The sequence below is a fragment of the Anolis carolinensis genome, chromosome 4, assembly GCF_035594765.1.
Source record: "Anolis carolinensis isolate JA03-04 chromosome 4, rAnoCar3.1.pri, whole genome shotgun sequence".
Taxonomy (NCBI): domain Eukaryota; kingdom Metazoa; phylum Chordata; class Lepidosauria; order Squamata; family Dactyloidae; genus Anolis; species Anolis carolinensis.
In genome coordinates this window covers 145,696,550-145,719,500 of record NC_085844.1, presented here as the reverse complement: position 1 = coordinate 145,719,500, position 22,951 = coordinate 145,696,550, and the positions used below count along the sequence as shown (strand labels likewise).

The window sequence follows — 22,951 nt, the reverse complement described above, 5'->3', positions numbered from 1 at the left end:
AAGTTACACATTCTCTATAATAGTGAGAGGGAACCAGAGAAAAAATGAGCTTAGATTGTCTGTATATCATATATTGTTTCATGTATTCCTTTTTCATCAAACTACCTGTGGATTAATTTACATTTTGAGCTACATAGATTTAAATATATAAATACAATCCATAATTTTGATAGCTAGCACTCCATCAAGCCTGCTTTGAAGGAATAATAATAGTACTGAAGAAGAACATTGAAGATCTTCCTTGCTGCCCCAGACTTTCAGTTTGGGAATGGCGAAAATATATTTTTTGCAGCAAGATACAATTATATCATTTTTTGCCATTGTTATCATTTATGTGATACCTTAGGACTTTGGATATAATTTTGTATACATAGATCCTACTGACAGTTGGATGACATTGCACACTTTCAGTAAAACCATATGTATAACCATAGGTTAACCTATGGCATGTTTATTTTCCCCCAAAGGTCAATTTCAAGGTTGGCATTGTGTCCATGGTTAGCAATTGGACTATTGCCCATCATTACATTGCCGTGATTTCCATGGCAACATTTCATTTTAGTGAAAAATCATCCCATGAGCTTGATCTGAACTTTATACTTAGTTTTGATGGCAGGATCCCCTTTTGAGCATTTTGATCAGATTACTTTCTGGGGAAAAAAACTTGTTTTTAACTCTATGAGAATCATTCCCAAATTTGTTTTGCTGATGTAAAAGCTTAGTCTGAAGTGGTTTGTTTTGTGAATACACATCTAACTCAGTTGTCTCCCAAAGAGTTACATTAAAACATGGCGATCTGAGAGGAAGATTTTATTCTATTTGTAATGTATTCAGCAAATTATTTTTCACATTTATGTAGCTGATCAATGAATTGGAACTAGAATATTGCAGTATTCGCTTCAATAGACAAAGTAGAGTTGTCATTTTGTCTTAATTTTGGATTAAAAGGCCTCGCTGTTTGTGATCAGAATGCCTTTAAACAGTTTAATTGATTGTTATTTTAAAATAAATCACAGTTCAAGAATTGTGTTCAAATGGATTCAGAATAGGGAATAGGAATAGTTCATTTACACTCATTTAAGCTTTTTTGTGGTGAGTGGTGTGTCTTTTTTTTTGATATTCTCTTAATCCACTGATTTGAAAAGGAATTTATGTCTTTATCTGTTCTTAGGGTAAAGCGAGGAACTTAATTCTAACCTATTCCATAATTTTTGCATTGTATTTTTAAAAGAATGCAGGCTTTTCAACTGCTTTTAAAAATCTTTCTAGTGTTGTTCCACTTCTGAGAGAGTCCATTGGGATTTTGATGCAGCGAACTCCTCCCTCCTTGGAAGGGGCTCTGCCTCAGTGCTATCAAAGGGTAAGTTCATTTTCTTTTATTTAAAGAGTATGCCTAGATTACAGAGCAGCAAAATTGTGCAATCTGAAGAATATTTTCCCCATAAGGATACTTGGTATCTTTTCTTAATAAGTGACCAAAAAGTAACATGCCATTACAAAACTAACACACTGATGAGATAGATTTGTGATCTTGTATAATGTCTGCGTTATAGGGTGTATACAAGCTGTTACTTGATGTACATCACGTGCAGTGGATCATTCCAGGAACACTCTTGCCAATTCTCTTTCTGTTACTTGTAACAGTCATGTCTAGTATTTTGCTGGGGTCACTAGTAGTTTTCATAGCTAGCCCAGACAATGACAGTGTTGTGGGCCAAGGGATGGAGTGGTTTGGAAATTATTGTTGTTTAAAGACCTAGTCATGCAATTGCTCTTGTGCTGTGTCTCAAATATCCCGCAGTATACCATACAATAGCAATAGGTGCTGGACGAGAATATCACGCCCTTTATAGAAATCTCAATTTTCTAGTTTAAAATATTTGGCTGCTCTCCGTACTCTTAAATCACCAATGGAAGATTGACATATGAGATTCACATACTCCCAGGTATCATTATTGACACAATTTCTCACTATAAGAGATAATATTTTTCCTGCTTTGGTTAGCCAAAACGGTCATGGTAAGATCGCTTTACAGAAATGAAGTATTGCCAATTTATATAAATTCAGAAGGCCATAATTAAGTTATATGCGCTCTAATAGCATGGAAGCTCATTTAGACCATGGAATCATACATCCAAATGATGTTGGACTACAACTCACAGCATTCGTTGGCATTGAGTAAGCTGGCCAAAACTGAAGTGAGTTGTCACTCCAATTATATGATTCCCACACCTTAATGGTATGACTGGATATCTTTTTTTGGAGGAAAGTTGAAGAAAGTCTCTTTCCCCAGAATAGATTTCAAATTGTTATTTACAATCTTGGGGACAGTGAAATGTGTTTCTGCTTATTCTATGTGCTGCCATATTAAGTTGTGCACATTGTATTGGAAAAAGTACATGCATGTATGTAGCATCTTTGTGTGGCCATTTTAGATAAAAGATTTTTAAAAATTATTTTAGAAGAAGGCTAAACATCACCTTTCTATTTTAGGTTCAGCAATTGCAAGGAGTTTACAGTTTAAATGATCCCCATTTCTGGACCCTTTGTACTGATGTTTACATAGGGACTCTGAAATTGTTTGTAGCCCCAGATGCTGATGCAAAGTGGATTCTGAGCCAAACTCACAATATTTTTACTCAGGTATGATACATATAACACATATGTGTTCTTTTTTGGTCTTGGTTACTGATGCAAATGAGTGTGTACAAACTGTTCAATGTATTTGGAACCTGCTAAAGCTCTTACATAAGTATTTAGGTGGTAATCCATCCTATTTTATGCATATCATACCAGAAGGCTTCCCACCTAAACCCTAAACAGGTTGCTTACCTGGAACTATAGTTCTTTGAGTGCCATTGCCCTTCTTGACTATTTAGGAAAGGAAAATGCCATGTGTTAGAAAGGTCTAGTCTTTTTTTTAAGGCATTTTTTCTACACATAATTCCCTTGTATTTGTATTGACAAATTTATTTGAGAGAACTTCCTACTTTTCTACAGAAACCCCAATTATCTTTTTGTGGAATGGTTCTATCCTACAAAGACTGATTGTCATTGTAGTATTTTGCCCTAAGACTTTGAGGTGTTGATGCAAGAAACCAAGCTATCCCACATTTTTAAAATCTTAAAAGTGTCATCCTGATATTTTCTTGCTTAGTCTTTTAATATTAAAATTAATATTCAAAGATGCTTTTCACAGTTGAACATCTATTGATGTGCTTTGTCCTTTAGTATAATTGAAGAATTCCAAAGATCAAAAAGGAAAATGAGAATGAACCACCAGTCACTTGGCATTGGATTGGTGTAGTTTTGTGGTACTGGAAACCAAATGCTGCTGTGATTCACAGAGGCAATTACTTCAATTCAAATACTGACTTTTGATTTAAAGAATCTAGTGCAATTCACATGAGTTCTGCTATTGCAAGTCAGCCTGCCAAAACATGGGATATGAACATTTCTGTCTGGAATATTAGTTGCAGTACACATTAGGTACTAGTGCCATACTACATCTAAGACATGTAAGATGATGAAGGAACCAATTAGTGGAGAATGTATATTAGCACTAGAAAAACCTTTATTGCATCAGGACACTGGCAACCTCTGTAGCACAAAATCAAGTGGAGGGCCCTACAGCTTGAACGATAACTCATTCCAAGTCAAACTGCATGTTTAGTTTGTGATTAGCTGTCCTGACATATTAATATTTTAAAGCAGCTGCGAGGGTGATTTTGACTGGAATAGGTGTGTTTTGTGTTATGTTTTAGTTAGTGGTGGACCAATTTAATTAGTAACCATTACATGTATTTAATGTAAATCACTTTAATATCTTTACATTATTCAATTGTTCTGTATGTTTTAGATTGTTCAAATTATTTTTATTTCAAATTTTAAATACTTTCAACTGCCATATATACTTGAGTATAAGCTAACCTGAATATAAGCTGAGGCACCTAATTTTACTGGGAAAACTTATTGACTTGTATAAGACAAGGGTAGGAAATGTAACAGCTACTGGTAAATTTCAAAAATAAAAATAAAAATAGATACCAATAAAATTACATTAATTGAGGCTAAATGTTTTTGAATATTTACATAAAACTAACTTAAGATAATTAGGTTAAATGTTTTGAATATTTACATAAATTTGTAATTTAAGATAAGACTGTCCTACTCTGATTACTTTAGTATAAGCTGACTCATATATAAGCCGACCAGGACCCTCACTGAAGTATAAACCGAAGGGGGCTTTTTCAGCCCTTAAAAAGGGCTGAAAAGCTCAGCTTATACTCAAGTATATACGGTAATTCAATTGTAAGCTACTCAGAATAGGACAGAATATAAATATTTTTATGATGGTGCAGCTTCTGAATTCCTCTACCCTGTATGGCTATGTTTTCTGGTATTTGAAATGGGATATGTTTGGGATGTGGAAGGAGATATGTCTCAGGTTTGTTTTCTGATTCAGCTCTTTCTTATATTTCAGGCTGGAGTGAGACAGCTATACGTACAAATTGACTTTGCAGCTATGTAGCGAATATCTTGGACATTCCCTTTGGACCAAAGTTTTTTTTAGTGCTGTTATGATTTAAAACATTGTACTTTCTTTGAAACAAAGACCCCTTTCTCTCTGCAGTTGTTCAAAAATGGAATACACTGCTGCCTTTCGGCTAGATGAGAAGAAGGGCACCGTCCTGGACTAGTTGGGCTTGATTTTCAGCCCCAAACCTTTGTGGATTATTTGCTGCGTTTGTTCCAGCAGCAAACGTAATAATAATGTGGTACTGCGATCATTGGTTATGCTTTTTCTGAAGCTCCTGAAGTTACTGCTCATTCCCATGAAGCCAGTGTTACACCGAGGGGTGGGGGGTGGGGGGTGCGGTGGATAAAAACAAAACGTAATTCTGTTTATAATGTCACAGTGCTTGACATTCTACAACGTAATTGTATCTAAGACTGTTTGTACTTTGCAAACTTTATGAACCAAACCATATTGGGTTTTCAGAGTGCCTTTATATCAAAATATCTGTCAGCACAGATATGAAACATTGGGGATTTTTATTACTGTTTGTGGCTACTTCTCGTCTCCAGAAGGATTCTTGCTTTGTGGATGATGTGATAGTGATACCCTTTTAATTATTACATTTTGAACTTCCATGGAGGCGATTATTCAATTTTACAATACAGAGGAAAACATCACACAAACCTTGTATACAAAATACTTTCACTACCATAAAGTGAATCTTATGCTGACAGTTATCAGAAATTACTGTATGAGGCCATTTTACTAGAAAAATTGCAGGAATCTGGTGCTACCACTTGATATCTCCTTATTTTTCTTCTGTTGTCTGCAGACTTGTCACAAGTTTTTATGATGTATTTGAAAGGAAGGGTGCTTTCCTGTAATGCTTCTTCTTGGTTTTCTCAGCTGATTTGGTAACTGGCAGATTAACAGGGGAATAGAAATTTTTATATGTCAGTCAACAAAACATCCAAGATTTTACTACAGATTCCACATTCATAATTAATATTTAGAAGTAATTTGGTCTTATAATCCTATGAATTTTGAAACAGAATATTTCTTCAAAAATCCTGCCAATATATGCAATAAAACCCATTCATTTTTAGTGCTCTTTATCATGGAACATAAATGACTTTACTGATCATTCCCCTATATTTAACATTTGAATTTGTACTACATTGTAAGAGGGTCCCCAAAGTTTTTCAGGAAAATCTTAGGACGTTTAATCATCAGGGCCAGTATTGCAATGCATTATGTATTGTTCAGTGGTCTTAAAACCATCATCTTCCATTTTGTGCATTAATGAGGTTCTTTGTAGGCATCATAAGTGATAATACAGGGTGTTTCAAAAAGATGGACCCAGTTTGCAATTGCTATATCTCTACAATGAAACTCTTACCTCTGTGAAAGGGTGGGGCATAGAGTTTCTAAAGATTACCGCTAGATGCCTCTCCCAGCACACAAGTAGCCCCTGGCCTCAGTCATTTGTAAGATGGTGAACCCACAACATAAGGCCTAATGAGATGTTCTCCATTTGCAGGGTTATTTTTTAGATTTGTTTCTGGCTCAAAGTAGTTAGTAAAATTCGATAACTCATTAAAGCATTTGTAACTTTTTTGTGTGATTCTAACATGTTGCCATTGTGAAATATACTGGGTGAATCATTTTCTAACACCATGTATTTTCTGGGTTTATCTGAAAGGACTGATGTAAGTTTAGGGTTTCCCTTAGTATCACCAGTAAATTAATCTCCTTTATCAGAATTGAAATATGTGGTGGGAAGTAATTTCTGTTTTTACTGATCAGAAAAACCAAAAGTACTGGTTACATTAATAGAAACCACTCATCCATGTCTAACTCCCCCTCCCCACCCCAATGCATTTTGCTTGAACCTTTGTGATGTTAAGGTTGCATATGAGAAAATGAAGATTGGTATTAACATGGCAAATCGTTTCCCAATATACAGTTTTTAATTTTAAATGGGGAAAGAACTTTTAGCTACTTAAAGGCTGAGGTATCATAGGTATCAGCTATGCCTAAAATGGAAGTGTACTTTCTCTGCAGAAAATGACTCTAATGTGAAGTTTCTGTTTGTCTTGGAATTAAGCTTTCTTGTAATTTTTCAAACTCTTGCTGGTTCTTATGTAATCTCTTACTGGATATTTAATTTCTAACCAACACTTTCTTTTGCTTAATTTAGAAATGCCAATGTTTTGATACAAAATACAGACTCCAAAGATACATTTTGGCCCTTTACATTTGTAAGGACTTGTACCTAGACTGCATTTGTCTTTTGGGAGCAAAGGAACCCAGAATATCACCATGCTGCTTGTTCCCATGGTTTCTTGGATTAGTATGTCAAAACATGGGCATTTTGTGAAGTGCAGTGCAGTTCAGTTCAACAGCACATTGGACTTAAACTTTAAGAAACATTTGTGCCATTCTTCACGTACAACAGTAAACTCATTTCCCCTCTCCACATATAGAGCTTTTAATTACTTGTAGGATAAACTACATAAAACCAGTCCCTTTTTTATGTGAACTGACCCTATGTCAGAACTTTGCTTTACGTTACAAGGCAAGGTTTCCAAGGCTTGTATCAGCATGTGACAAGTCATTGGGTGTGGCTGTCCATGAGAAAATGTACATTGCTTAACCTTTTAAATAGTATTTAATTGTCAAAAGGCTCAATCTTTTTTGGAAGTGGGTAGTCCTGTATAGTTACTACTTTCTACCTTTTGACAAATATTTTATCTGTTAAATCATACTTTGCCAAACACAGAAATTTCATTTGATCTAACATTGGCATCAGATATTTTATTTTTTATTTATTGTGTCAGAAGCGATTTGAGGATGCAGTTATAATGTATTTAAGAACACAAAGTTACAAACTTGGCATTACACTAGACCAGAAGTTGGCCACTTGGAGTGCCTCTGGTGTTGCTGTGAGAAGGTCCTCCATTGTGCATGTAGCAGGGCTCAAGACTATTGTAGTTAGTGGTCTGCGGTTTGCTCGTCTCCACACTTACATTTTGTGGATTCCACTTTGTAGCCTCATTTCTGAAGATCGGTTCTGTATCTCGTGGTGCCAGAACGCAGTTCAGTTTAGCACCTTCCAATTCGCCCAGTCTTCTGTGAATCCGGGGGCAGTTTCATCTGGGATCAGCCATGGATTGAGGTTCTGGGTTTTAGCTTACCACTTTTGGCATCAGAGATTAAACACATACACTCCTTTGACACCACCATAGATTCTGTGCAGCAGGGATCTTACCCAACACACAAGCGTGCACATTTGCTTGTAATTATCATATTACATCTTCAGTTTAGGGAAAGAAGTATCTCAAAGTGGGATCTTATTTTTAACCAAGCTCTGCTGCAAGACATAATGGGAAACTGTCGTTTTATAGTCTGTACTGAGATTGGTGAGCTGTACTTCATTACAGGGTTGGTCCATTTTCTGCATAATTCTTCATAGGGCAGATGCTGCTGCAGATGGTAGCAACCATAGCAATGAAAATCCTTTGCTGATAAGCTGAGCATTGTAGTGCATTTGTTTACTCTGCAACGGGAATGGTGACTGCCAGAGGCTCTGGCGTTGCATTGGCCTTCTGTGAACCTCAGATATTTGTCCCCATCCTTTTAAAAGTAAGTTCCCTTGGAAGTGCCAGAAGCATTCTCACCAAGGTTTCAAAATAGGGATAGGTGGTGCCCAGGTACCCCTATTTTTTATTAAAATTCCCTCCAAAATGCCTCCCATTTCACCATATTTTTGGGCTGTTGCAGTGCCATTTTAGGCTCAGAAAATATATTTCCAAGGTAACTCCAGGACTACTTCCTATGAGGGGAAAAAGCGCTTATTTAGCCTCAAATGTGGCCCAGATAATCAGAAATATTAGTCATGCTCTTAACAACATTATTCAAAAATATTTTTTTCAAGAAGGTATAGTACAACTCGCCAGGGTTCCCTGGCTAGCCAATGTGAATTCCCCAATATTTGCTCACCTTTGTTTTTGTTTTGGGAAAGGCCTCTGTTTAAATTAGAAAGTTTGTTAAAAACAAGCAAGCAGTCAATAAATTTGGGGAGAAACTCAGGTCTCTCAAAACACCCCCATCCCTTCTCTATAACAGTGAAAAGATTAAGACTGAATAGTGGATGCTAACTGCACTTTACCAGGTGAATAGTCCATAAGGAGTTATAAGGTAAATGAAGTAGTCAAGCTTAGGTAGTTAGTTATCCAAGGGTTGGGATGTAATGCAAATAAAATTTACAATTATATTTTTGATGGAAAATTATAGTGTGGTTTCTTTCTTTTTTTCAAACATGACTGATTTGGATGAAACCAGTGGATTTTTATATGTCTTGTGCAATTTGTATTATGTTTTTGAATTTAGCTGAATGCATTATGTGCTTTTTGCCTAGAAAAAAGAATTTATTTTCTGTGTAGCTTTTTAAAACATTCCTGCAACCTCTCCTGTTTTCTATTTTGACCAGATCTTTAGTCTTTTTGCAATTGCTTTTTTCACTCTGTAAAACAGGGATGGGGAAATGCTGTTCTCCAGCTGATGTTTGATTGTAACATACATTACCTTTCCGCATTGGCTATGCTGGCTAAGCCTGCTCAGAGCTATAGTCCAATACCAACTGGAAAGTTCCACATTCCTCATCCCTGTGTGTCCCACTGACAGATTAAATGCCACCAGAGGGCCCTATGAAAACGTTTGCACCACATGCCAAAACTTTGGTGAGAAATAAAAATACTTGTAGTTATTAAATACCCTTCTCCCCAATTTGGGCTCAATTCTGTATGTAAATTGTTAAACAGAAACAGTGTTTGAATACTTCACATCAAAGAGTTGTTACCTTGAAGTGATATGTATGGTGATCCAATTGCCAAAATGTATACTACTATTATTGGATTGTCCTGCCTAGAACGTTCTGGCTGGCTAGGAAAATATTGCTGAAGCTCAGTTACCTAAGGGGCACCTAAAGTGGGATTTCATTGTCTACCAGCCTCATGTTCTCTTTCCAAATTTGCAAAGTCTTGATTGGTGCAGTTTTAGGACTTCACTGCCACAATGAATATTTGGGAATTACTAAAGTTAGTAGCCAGTTTGACTTGCCCTAAGTGCAATATTGAACATTTTAATGCATCCTTTTTTCTACTTGAATACAGTCTCAATGAAGTATTTAAACAGCAACTACGTCTGAGGTAATATTTGGGATCAGTTTTCCTATCAATAAACTTCTTTTTTCCAAAGTCCAATTGTTCTGCATCTCGTTCCTGTGGTCAAGATACCTGATACTCTTGGATGGCAACAGAAGTTACAGATGAACTGCTCTGGAGATGGAGAAGACAAGAGCCATCACTCTTTAACTTTGGATTATTTCTTTATTTATTTATTCCCGCTTTTCTCCCACCAGTGGGACTCATCCACTGTCTTCCTAAACTCCATGACCTTGGAGAGTCTTGAATCCAACACGTATCTCCATAACTCACATTTTTGTTGGGTTGCGCAAGTTAAAATACTGTGCCACTGCTATGTAAGAACCAGTTTTTTTCTCAAAGTCACCTGTTCTGTGCTGCACAACATAGTGGGCAGTGAGGAGTAGCATGACATCTTGTTCCCGGGACCCCTGGAAGACCAGTAGGAGGTCTCTAAGGATGCTTTTACTATGATGTATCTGCCTATAGAGTTGGAGGCTTCTCTGACAGCCTCCAGCCATTCAGTGTCCATGCCCCTATAAAAAAAAGAGTGAGCAGCATTGACTAATGTGTGGTAATGGAGGGGAGATGGAGACATTGGTACAGTTTTGCCTGCAGAACCTTTACATGATGTCTCTCCAAGGCCTTGGTCCTTCTTTTCAAGACTGACCGCTACTTGCCAGCATTGTACATGATTTAGTTCATAGATACTTTGCAGACAGTTTTTTTTATTCAGGAATGTTCAAAGATGGATGTATGTATAGCAAAGAGTTTCAGCATGTCAACTTCCAGCGGATGTAAAGTTCCGGTTATGATCAAAGAGTGCAGAGGATCACCCAATATTACTGTAGTCATTTGCTGCAGAGTACCTGATGCAATCTTTTGGTCTGCTCCACCCACTCTTGCCAAGCCAACACACACTGTATTTTCTGTAACTTCTGTAAAAAATCAAACAATATTAAGGAAGTATGTTTGAAAATGCTGGTATACTTAACAATAGTTACACAAGAAGTGGTGCTGTTCCCCTCTTCTGTTAAAAAAAGGTTATATGCTGCTATCACAATAGCATTGAGATACCCATACCTCAATACTTTAAGATGACAGTTCTTTGGAAGCTATTGTAGACAATTCAGTACAAAAAGAATCACAGTGTAATTGAGCAATATTTGCAATAGGATGTGGTACACTTGGTAAGGGACTAGCCCAGGAAGCAAGTTCTTTTTCTGCAAGGTATTTGTGTTGCAGGTTCAAACATCAGTGAGGTAACTAACAATTCTCATGCAGTGACTGAATGACTACTGTGCCTGAAAAGGTTAGATTTTGCCCTTCTGGTAATTTGGGAAGTTGCAGAAAGGCTGCAATCAGAGAACTGAACATTTATGAAATATTTAGAGAAAATTGCACTGATTGAAAGTTGTAACAGAGTTCTCTCTCTAAGTGTAAGTCTTTTGAGTAAATAATTGTAGCATTGTTAGATCTGCTGTTATTATAAACACACTGCATGAAGTGAAATTAAGGGGCTGCAGAGTAAAGGAGATTACCATTTTCAAATGCTATCCTATGAGAAACATGTTGGAAGTGCCCAGGGAATCCAAAATTGCATGACACACTGTTCAGCTCTTTCCCTCTATAAATGTCATTTGTTCTCTTGCATTGTTGCTTTGGGTGAGATATGGATGGCTAATTCCTACCCCCTATATCCTATGGCCTTAAATAGTGTCCCTTTATGAGGTACTGAATGCTTATTGTTATTACATCCACCACATCATGGAAGGCAAATGAATATATATCATACTTATGGGAATTATGGCTAACTGGTAACTGTCAGGGAGATGGGGATGTGGCTAAAACTCTGATACAAGGACGGAAAAAAATTGGTAGTCTATTGGATGCTCACTGTCATTGGCCCCAGCAATGATGACAGGCATCCCAATTCTCCATTATTATCCTAATTCAGTTACTAGAATTTTCCTTCTCGGCCTCAAAGCAACTGCTTCGTAGCAGCTAAATTCCCAAGAAGCAAATGAAAGGCAATAACCCTTTTCTTTCAGTGCAGGACAGTGAATAAAGGTCAAATTAACTCTTCCAAAATACATCTATACAGCCTTGGCATTCTTAAAAAGCTGGTTTGCTGAACTTGTGGTTGGTTAGCATACAAGCCAGCATTCTGTAGCCTTCATTTTATTCATTCCACTGTGGATGATGATGTGCGGTAAATGCTTGGGTTCTGTGCAAGTACTACCCTGCCAAGTTTAGGAAGACAAATCTCCATAACAAACTGAGACTCCCTTAATTCAAGCAGTTTTGTAAATAATGCCTAGTTTGAGACAGTTCTTTGACCTGATGCTTGCCAGATATGTTTGAATAAAACAATATTATTCTCAGCAGTTTGATGAATATTGATCTCTAAAATCTGGAGTATGATAGACCACAGGATCTGAGGTCATGAAATGAATGGGTTTACGTACCTGGCTCTTCCCCTTGTTGTTGCCTATTTTGGACAACAGCAAGAAGCTGCTCTGCTGCCTGATTTACTGTCATGTATCGTGGTGGTTCATAAATCTTCTTTCCCCTGATGGAAGAGAAAACAATGATAGTAATAGGCCAGTATTTGTCCTATTAGGTATCAAAGTATAATAATTGCAGTCTGATTTTAACACTGGTCACAAATATATTGCTTTGTGGAATGGTGTCAAGATCCTGCTGTCCATCCCATATGGCAATTCTGGTGCCTCTGGTTGTTTACAAGCAGGACATCTGCTACTGGCTTCTTCTAAGGGCAACTCCACAAGTCGTGCAAGATGGCAATTCCCAGCCAACAATAAAGCTTCGAAAGGCTGTGCTGGTCAAAAGGTTACTGCTTTCACATGCAGTGGTCTGTGCCAGACGTGAGTGACAATGCTAGTTTCTACGTTTTGTGTTCATCCTTGGATGTTTATGGCAAGGAATACACAATTTTAAAAAAGTGAATTAGAAGAGATCTTGGAGACTGTCTAACATGTGAAGTGTGATGCATATGTGATCTATGACTCCACACTCACTTTTTCAGCCCTCTTCCCCTTTAATGTGTCAATAGTTCAACTAGAACAGTGGTTCTCAACTTGTGGGTCCCCATATGTTTTGGCCTTCAACTCCCAGAAAACCTAACAACGGGTAAACTGGCAGGGATTTCTGGGAGTTATAGACCAAAACACCTGGGGAGTCACAGGTTGAGAACCACTGACCTAGAAGGTACCAACATGCACAATAACTGCTCACAGGTGGAGCAACTTGTTTTCTGAATCCCTCAACAAGACATAAATGTCCAAAACACAGATGAAAATGTTGACTGGAAATCCTGGGATGTGTCCAGGGGTGGTCTGCAGATGAACACTCCCAACACTGAATTTCCCTAAGCCTGATCTAGTTCTACTTCCTACTTAATGCAGGTTCTGTGGTATAAGTTACAGCATTCCTGATAGCCACAGATACATGGGCTATTCATTGGTAGTCCAGATGTTATCAGATCAAATTGAAGCACTGGAGCACCTCATTAGGAATTGTGGTAAAGTAATCAACAACTTAGCACTTTAAACTTGAGTACACTCCTGCTCCCAATTGTAATTCAATTACTACACCTTCGCCCAGGGCCCTCTCCCAGGTGGTGGAAATAATATCTATCTACCTCAGCACAAGTGCACTTTAGATCTATGTGATAAGGCTGGAAGCTATTGAGGTTCTACTAATTGTAACAGCTATAGAACCTCTCAGGCGGGGAGGGAAGGAGGGAAAGACCTATGCTTATACCAAAGGAAGTGGGAGCAGGAGGTATTGGTAAGAAGATTCTCACGTGGGAAAGTGAACTTACCACTAAGGTGAACCATGTTGGGAGAGCGTGTGTATCTAGCAGCTGGGGGCCCCCCATCGAAGTAATCCAGGGGAGGGGGAGATACATGAAAGGGAGGCATATATTAATTTGGCCTAGGGTTAGAAATTGAGTTCTTGTAGATCTAAAACGGCCTCCTGACATAGTAAATCTGGGTGTCCAGGTTGGCGGGCCCTCCGATCTGAAGGTGGTGCTGCTGAACGCCAGGTCTGTTAACGGTAAAGCTGTGATCATTCAGGACCTTATCCTGGATGAGCGGGCAGACCTGGTGTGCATAACGGAGACCTGGTTGGACGAGGCTGGGGGAGTTAATCTCACCCAGCTTTGTCCACCAGGTTATACCATGCAGCACCAACCAAGATCTGGAGGGAGGGGAGGAGGGGTTGCAGTGGTCTATAAGGAGTCCATCCCCCTGACCAGGCGCCCTATCCTGCAGTCAACCTTGTTTGAATGTGCTTATCTGAGGGTAGGGGGCTGGGACAGTTTAGGGATTCTGTTAGTGGACCATCCACCCCGCTGCACTACAGTCTCCCTGCCTGAGCTAGTGGGGGTGGTTGTGGGCCTGGCATTGTAGTCCCAATGGTTCATTGTGCTGGGGGACTTCAATGTCCATACTGAGACCACTCTCTCTGGGGCAGCTCAGGACTTCATGGTTGCCATGGCAACCATGGGGCTGTCCCAACTAGTATCGGGCCCTACCCACAGAGCTGGGCACACGTTTGACTTGGTTTTCTGCCAGGGATGGGAGGAAGGTGGTGGTGTGGAGGAGCTCACCATCGCTCTGTTGCCATGGAACGACCATCACCTGGTCAGGTTTAGACTTACTGCACCCCCTAACCTCCGCAAGGGTGGAGGTCTGATTAAAATGGTCCGCTCCAGGAGACTTATGGACTCTTGGGAAGTTTCCCGCCACCTCGGCTGGTGACCCTGTCGATGCTCTGGTCGATCTCTGGAACCTGGAGGCGGCCAGGGCAATAGACACGATCGCTCCAGAACGTCCCCTATCGAGTACCCGAGCTAAACCATCTCATTGGTTTACTGAGGAGCTGTCAGCACTGAACGAAAGGAGAGGGGACTAGACGGCGTGTGGCGTTCAAAGCTGAACGAGTCAAACCAAACATGGCTGTGCTCCTACCATAGGGCATATGCCGCAGCAATAGATGCTTCAAATAATCTTTTCTTTGCAGCAAATATTGCATCCACAAAGAACTGTCTGGCAGAGCTGTTTCAAGTTGTCAGAGGTTTGTTATATCCCATCCCTCAAGACGGGATTCCTGACAACTCGGCAGCCTGCTATGAAGCATTTGCTCAATTCTTTGCGGACAAAGTTGCTTTGATCCGCTCTGGATTCGACACCATATTAACGGCAGTCTCCGAGGATGTAGCACAAGCACCTGCTTGTCCTATTTTGATGGATTCTTTTCAATTGGTTCAACCTGAGGATGTGGACAAGGTGCTTGGAGAGGCGAGGGTGACCACATGCATCCTAGACCCCTGCCCATCCTGGCTGGTGAGAGAAGCCAGAGGGGGGTTGGCCGAATGGGTGAAGGTGTTGGTGAATGTCTCCCTTCGGAAAGGCATATTTCCAGCGAGCCTTAAATAGGCTGTGATCAAACTGCTGTTGAAGAAGCCATCACTGGACCCCACTCAATTGGACAGCTATCAGCCTATTTCCAATCTCCTCTTTTTGGGCAAGGTCATGGAATGTGTGGTGGCTGCACAATTCCAGACATTCTTGGTAGACACCGATTTTCTGGATCCGGCACAGTCTGGCTTCAGGCCGGGGCATGGTACCGAGACAGCCTTGGTCGCCTTAGTTGATGATCTACGCCGGGAACTGGACAGGGGGAGTGTGTCCCTGTTGGTTCTGCTGGACCTCTCAGCGACCTTCGATACAGTTGATCACGGTATCCTTCTGGGATGCCTTGCGGGGATGGGGCTTGGAGGTATTGTTTTATAGTCCTTCCTGGAGGGTCGTTCCCAGATGGTGTCACTGGGGGACACCTGCTCGGCCCCACAACCATTGTCTTGTGGGGTCCCGCAGGGGTCCGTACTGTCCCCCATGCTGTTTAAAATATACATGAAGCCACTGGGAGAGATCATCCGGAGTTTCGGGATGCGGTGTCATCTGTACGCAGATGATGTCCAGCTCTGTCACTACTTCCCACCTGTCACTAAGGAGGCTGTTCAGGTCCTGAACTGGTGTCTGGCCGCTGTGTCGGACTGGATGAGGGCAAACAAATTGAAATTGAATCCCGACAAGACAGAGGTCCTCCTGGTCAGTTGCAGGGCCGAACAGGGTATGGGGTTACAGCCTGTGTTGGACGGGGTCGCACTCTCCCTGAAGACACAGGTTCACAGTCTGGGTGTTCTCCTGGACTCATCACTGAGCCTGGAGCCCTAGGTATCAGTGGTGGCCAGGGGAGCATTTGCACAACTAAGACTTGTACGCCAGCTGTGCCCGTACCTTGGAAAATCTGACTTGGCCACGGTGGTCAAGAACGGATCTGAGCATACGTATTTTTTAAGTTTATATACTGTAATTTTATACTGTAATTAATAGTTTTTAACTGATTTTATGTATTGATTGATTTTGTATAGGCACTTAATTGTGCCAGTGTTGTAAGCCGCCCTAAGTCCCTTTGGGTGAGAAGGGCGGAATATAAATATGGGAAATAAATAAATAAAAATAAATAAATAAATATGCTTTCCTGTGGCCAAGTGAAGACATCAGTTTGTTGTCTTTTTTGAAATCTTTAAATAGCCTTATGAACATATAAAGAACATATATTAACAGGCTGTGTTACTAACCTTAATGCCATAGAACTACATCAGCTGAATAATCTGCTCCCAATAATTGTCTTACATGTGCCCACATTATATGACAGCTACTATATGGCTGTACTGAAAGAGTCACCCTAGGAATTATAGCTTGCATGACCAAAATGAAAGCAGCTTTCAGTTCTAAGTCAGATGCCACATGGCTACATTATCTCCACAATACCACCACAGACTTGTATATTTCGGGACCCTTCTTCGTCTATTGTAACGACCACTACACCAGAGAGCGCACAATTTGTGCCAAATTGGAAGGGAAGCCTGTGATTTTTCTACGATACACTGTATAGTTACATAATTATAGACCTGAACGCCAGTTGTCAAGAATTGTTTTCTGCAAAGGTTGCCAATTCTGGAACTAGCCAAGCAAAGCTTGTGAAGAAGTTCCAAAATAAATTCCTACCAGAGATTGTCAGACTAAATGAATATGCATCTAAACCCAAAGTGAGGAGATGTCCAAAAATGAGCCCTGTCTTCATCCAAGAGAAATGAAGAGGGCTAATCAAATTGACAGATCATTGGGAAGTATGGGAGAGTGGAAATAATACCACAACTGAAATGACTTGATTGCAGAGCTACCCTTCCTTCTTTCCTTTACTTTTTTATGATTGAGAATGTATGCTGAAACCAAAAGAAATGGAACTCTCTAATGAAATAAACAACTCAGTTTGCTGTGCTACCCTGCTGAAGGAAGGAGACAGATGAAAACAAGTGAATTGTGGGTGCAACACAAGAGGGAAAGCAAGCATGGGTCAAATTATTTTGTTTAAAAAACATATTTGCCATGCTCTTCCTCCCAGTAGTAACCTGCAAGTGATGTTTTTCAAACTTCAATATCCTATCAAAGTTTTGGAAGTTTTACATTTGTACCATAACTCATAATAGGGAGAGGATTCTAGGAATAGCTTGCAGGAATAGCCATGAACATATCCAAGAGCCCTACCAATGTCCTCCACAAACACCATACTGCCCACCACCTAAGGGAAGGCTTTCATGCAGGGACAATGTCATCCTAGATTTACTGTTTTTCCTCCACCACAGGCATCCCAGTGTTTTATACTCTATTCGTTTGGAATGTGCATGACCCCACCCACTGCTTCTCCCTTAACCCTATCTTATTCTTTTCTATGGCACACAGCAAACAGAGGAATCAGTCAGCAACTGAACATACTACAGAGGTTGGGGGAGAATTTACCATTATTTATAGGAGTTGTCGGTACTGGGATGTATAGTTCACCTGCAATCTAAGAGCACTCTGAATTCCACCAATGATGGGCCTGAAACTAACTTTGCACAGAGAACCCCCATGACCAACAAAATGTACTGGGGTCTTTGAAGGGATTTATGGGAGTTGTAGTTCACCTATATCCAAAGTGCACTATGAACACAAACAATAATGGATCTAGACTAAACTTGGCATGCATATCCAATATGCCGAAATTTAAATTTTGGTGGGGTTTGAGGGGAATTGACCTGGACATTTTGGAGTTGTAGGTACTGGGATTTATAGTTCACCTGCAATCAAAGAGTACTCTGAACTCCACCAAAGATGGGATTGGGCCAAACTTGGCACGCAGAACCCCCATGACCAGCAAAAAATACTGGCGGTCTTTGGGGAAAATTCACCTTGATTTGGGGGAATTGTAGTTCACCTATATCCAGAGAGGACTGTGAACCCAAACACCGATGGATCTGGACCAAACTTGGCACACATACCTGAAATGCCAAAATTTGATTACTAGAGGTGTTTGGGAGGAACTGATGTTCCTTGCTGGGAGTTGTAGTTCACCCACAACCTTGTGCATTTATATAATTAAAAACTGACTTTTTTCAAATAACCCTGGGCAACGCCAAGTCCCCAAGCTAGTAAATAATAATATTAACAACAACAACACACATCTAAAGAGACAACGTACCTCATGAGATTCTCCACAGATTGCTCCTTGACTTTAATGTCTGTGAGGAAACAGAATTGTACACACATTTGAGATCAAGTATTATTTTTATTATTATAAACATTAGGGATTTTTCAGTCCCATGCCAAAAATTGCATATTGTAGAGGAACAGTATGTTATTTTACCAATGTCTACTTCATTTTTGCCTCTTGAGTGCATGATATAAAACTAGTTGTTTTATGGCAGAATAGATATATATATTTTGGGCAACTGAAAAACACTTATGAAACTCTGCTGTTTTTATGCACTGGCATATTCTGTTTTCCTAACAGATGAGAGACAATAGGTTCAGTCTAACAACTGAATATGCCTTGCATATTACATTTGGTTGTATACCATATGAGAAGATTCTACTCAAACGGATTTTTGCTCTACTCTGAAAGATTAAACTTTTCCAAGAGGTTATGATCTCCAAATGGTTATGAATGCCATTTTCCAAAAAAACACTGACACACTGTTGGAGAGTGAAACAAATCAAAATAGAAGACTAGAGGTAGAGTCTGAATCTCTGGTCATTCATTGAAACCCAGTAGGTGGCCTTGAGCAGATTATATGCTCTCTCTCAGCCTAGAGGAAGGCAATGACAATCCCTCTTTCACCAAATCTTGCCAAGAAATCACATGTTAATTCACCTCATGGTTGCCCTAAGTCAATTGACTTGAAGGCATACAACAACAGAGGAAGAAGAACAAATGGAGTATCATGGAAGGGAACATGTCTAGAAGCCTAAACAGGAACCTGCATATTGCAGTCTTAGTTGAAAGCCTCATCTGTTGATATTTCTGTGAAAGCAAAAGGAAGAATTAGGGAACACCCGCATATCAAGAAAAATGGGGGCCAAAACAGAAAAACCATTTCCAAGCATTCCAGTGAAGACTGAGCATGCTGTGTAGTCACAGAACTCAAGTGTTGGTTGGGAAGGTAGAATGGGTAGAATGGGAAAAACGCACCACAGAAGGTTATGTTGAAGGCTGTGCTTTCAATGCTTGGGACAGAGCTGACAAAACATTTCAGTTGCGAGCAGAAAAGAGGTGTATATTTGGTTTACTCACAACCTTCATGTGTTCACCATAACACAGTCCAGTTTCAGGTATGTTTGAGATAGTTTCTCTGTGCAGATGGCACAGGGCATCTTTCTTACAAACATCAAGCAGTCCAAAGACTACATAAGAAGAATCTAAAATGGAGTCTGAGGTCTAAGCAGTCTCAGATCAGATCATGTAGTCTGCAGTCCCTCCCACAACCTCTCAGAAAACATAGAACAAAGGAAGCAGCATATCAGAACATACGTACAACTTGGTAAGCAAACAGAATAACAGATTAACAAATGACTAGAGGAGGCTTGAAGGAAGTTGTAATTTCCAAAAGTGTTCTGTTTGCCTGAGCACATTCAGCAACTAGGTCTCATTCTACTGTTTTGAGATTACCCTTCCACTCTGATTTTTACACTAAATAATGTTCATATTGCTGCATACCTTAGGGTCCCCTAAATCTGCTGTGCTCTGTATGGATGATACTGTTTTTGCTGTGCAAAGATCCATATAGCGTTCACAAAGTGCACCGAACAAATTGGCAGGGCACTATTCATTTTACATACTTAAATGATACAAAAACTAACACATTTCAACTGAAGCTGGCTAAATATGGAGCAGCTGGCAGAAGTAAAAACTACCCATAACTTGACAGCAAGCTCCATTGATTTTAATGGGAATTGTTATTGCATAAACATGTTTGGGATGGAAGCAGCAGTGTTCAAAAAAAATTTGAAGGGTTTCCCTTTGCTTTTTTAAAATAGAAAATTATACTATTTCATGCTCCTCTCTCAATTATTGAAACTGATATTTAAATAATTCAAGTGGAATAAATGGGTGATTACCTTGCAGAACTCGTAATTTTCATCATGCAAGAGATTTCCAGTCTTAATCAGATTATCCAGAAACTCAGTATAGGCACACATAGAGAACAAACTGTTGGACACATAAATTACCTTTTCTCATAGAATCAGATCAGATTTCTGCAACCTAGCCTTGTTTTAATACAACTCCCACCATCCATTGACCCTAACCATCGATACATGCAGCTCCAACAAAACAGGGACATACGTTTGGGACAAGTTAAGACACAAAATAGGCTTTGATCTAAGTTATTCAGTAGTCTCAGTTTTTCCAATTTAAAAATCCTTGTACATTTTCTCCTACAAATACTTAGGCCACACCATTTTATTTATAACTGGTATCTAAGGATGCACTGGCTCCTATCTTGTCACAAAAATCCAATAGTGTAGAAGAATTGACAGTTTGGCAGACACTTGCAAAAATTAATAATCTGCACAGCAGATACAGGACTGGATAGGGGCCCAATGTTAATTTTTATGAATAGAAGGGGCCCTTTTCCTTCTCTGGAAGCATCCTGCTAGTAAAAGGATGAAGCAAGCAATGTTTGCTAAAATAGTTTGCTAAAAAGGTCTACAGTCCTTTGAAATACATTTTGGCCAGGGTAGAAGGGACTGCTGAGATAAAGAATTAAAAGAGAAAATAAAATATCCTGGAGCCAAGCAATTGTCTTTTCAAAGCAATTCGATTTCCGGATTGCTGCAAATTTTCTGGGCTATATGGCCATGTTCCAGAAGCATTCTCTCCTGACGTTTCACCCACATCTATGGCAAGCATGTTGTGAAGTGTTGGAAACTAGACAAGTGGGGCTTTATATGTTGCAAACAAGTGTTCTTTCTCCCAGCCTGAACATTCTACAGATATATAAACCCCACTTGCCTAGTTTCCAACACCTCACAACCTCTGAGGATGCCTGTCATAAATGTGGGGAAATATTAGGAGAGAATGCTTCTGGAACATGGTCATACAGCTCGGAGAACTCACAGCAACCCAGTGATTCTGACAATTAAAGCCTTCGACAACAAACTCAATTTCTCCTTATCAGAAGTATTTATTCTCACTATATAATTAATTTTCTTAGTTTTGCAGTGTGGTTTCTGCTATTTAGAAGGCCTGCCTTGTTTTCACCTCATGCCAAATGCAAGCATTCACAGCATGGGTGAAGAAGAGAACAGCACAACACAGAAGCTACACCAGGTCCTATAAAATTCTAGATAAATGTGAGGATCAATTAAATATAAAAAAGAGTCTGGCTTGTAACACATTCTAAATGGATTCTGCCAGTCAAAGCATCTTTCTTTCATTGGCAACTTGGATTATTTATTTATTTATTTCCCATATTTATACCCCGCCCTTCTCACCCCCAAAGGGGGGCTCAAGGCACTGAAGGGGGACTCAGGGCTAAAATACCATTTTGTGTGCATGCATGGATACAGGCACACATGTCCCCCATGCTAAATGAGCAATTCACTGCTGGTAACATTGAGCAAATAAAAAGAGCCTGCACTTGGACTGCGCATCTCACTTGAACTGTTGCTCCTAATTATATGCTGAAGTCTTCCTAAGGATCAGGATAACTACATGAGATCATCTGTATATTCACACTGCATGGATATCTACCTCCTCCAAAGTATAGGATGTCTCATATGAGAAAACCAGAAACCACCACTTCCTTCACTTACCATGCCAATGCTGGTTTGGCATGAGTCAGGGTCTAGCCACCCCTTGCCAAAAAGGCTGCGATTTGGTTCCCTGTGTGGCTTCAAATTCATGTGAAATCAAACGATTTCATGCACATTTGGGCTGGCGTAGAAGGGACCTCTATAAGTGCATTTTAAGGATTAGCCAACTGCTTATACTTCTTTGCATGTTAGAGGCAATGTGAGGCAATGGTTACAGTGCTGGACTGGAATTTGGACAATTCATGTCACCACTGAACTATGAACCTCCCTCTCAACCTGATCTATCTCACAGGGCTGTTGTGCAGAAAAAGCAAAGAGGAGGAAAGATATATATTATTATTCTTGAGATTATTTAAGGAAAAACCTAGAACCATAACTAATAAATAATGGCCAAAATCCGATACTCTGAGACACAGTTACAATGGGGATGCTCAGTCATTGTAGTTACATCTCCGCATGCTACCCACAACAATCTCTCTTTGAAGCAGGCAGAATCCTGGAAGGATTTCTGAGGTGATGGAAAGCAGGACACTGATTGATGACACGTCTAGCTCTCTTCTGGATATGTGGTGTGATGAAACAAGCAGCTGTGATAGGGTGTCACAGATGCCCCTATCATATTACATCTCATGCCAGCAAATAAGCAGGTGCTTCATTGCTCAGGGCCCCGTTCTCCAGAAACTTGGAAATCCTTCCATTCAGGGTCTGCCTAGCTTCAAAGGTTGATTTCTAGGAAATTTAGGTGGGAAGTGATTTTTAATGGTAAAGGTACCATGTCATATATTTACCTTATACCATCATAAAGAGACAATAATGAGACAATAACACAGAATTTTTGCCAAGGGAAAACAAAGGGCCATGCCATTCGATTGGTTTAATTATTTGATTAAAACCTGAACTCTCACCCCACTCGCACTATCCCTGGTTTTCACTCTCTCTGAAGCTATTTTTAAAAAATAAAACTGGTCTCCTAAAACATTCAAATGGGCAGATT

The 22,951-nt window shown here is 39.7% G+C and overlaps 2 protein-coding genes across 5 annotated transcripts in view; one reads left to right on the top strand and one right to left on the bottom strand.

Moving 5' to 3' along the window:
- The window catches only part of slc30a7 (solute carrier family 30 member 7), a 51,224-nt gene extending 41,446 nt beyond the window's left edge, over positions 1–9,778 (top strand). The window contains exons 9-11 of the mRNA XM_003219988.4: positions 1,270–1,360; positions 2,495–2,644; positions 4,485–9,778. Of these exons, the coding sequence (XP_003220036.1) occupies positions 1,270–1,360; positions 2,495–2,644; positions 4,485–4,532 (289 nt within the window). The 3' untranslated portion in view covers positions 4,533–9,778. The remainder of the gene's footprint in view (positions 1–1,269; positions 1,361–2,494; positions 2,645–4,484) is intronic.
- Positions 9,779–9,890: 112 nt separating this feature from the next.
- Positions 9,891–22,951, bottom strand: part of dph5 (diphthamide biosynthesis 5) — a 44,511-nt gene continuing 31,450 nt past the window's right edge. For all 4 annotated transcript variants that reach the window (XM_062979527.1, XM_062979526.1, XM_003219987.3 and 1 more), the window contains exons 6-8: positions 18,344–18,383; positions 12,193–12,296; positions 9,891–10,662 (exon numbers count right to left, since the gene is read on the bottom strand). In XM_062979527.1, coding sequence (XP_062835597.1) covers positions 10,457–10,662; positions 12,193–12,296; positions 18,344–18,383 — 350 coding nt within the window. In that variant the 3' untranslated portion in view covers positions 9,891–10,456. The remainder of the gene's footprint in view (positions 10,663–12,192; positions 12,297–18,343; positions 18,384–22,951) is intronic.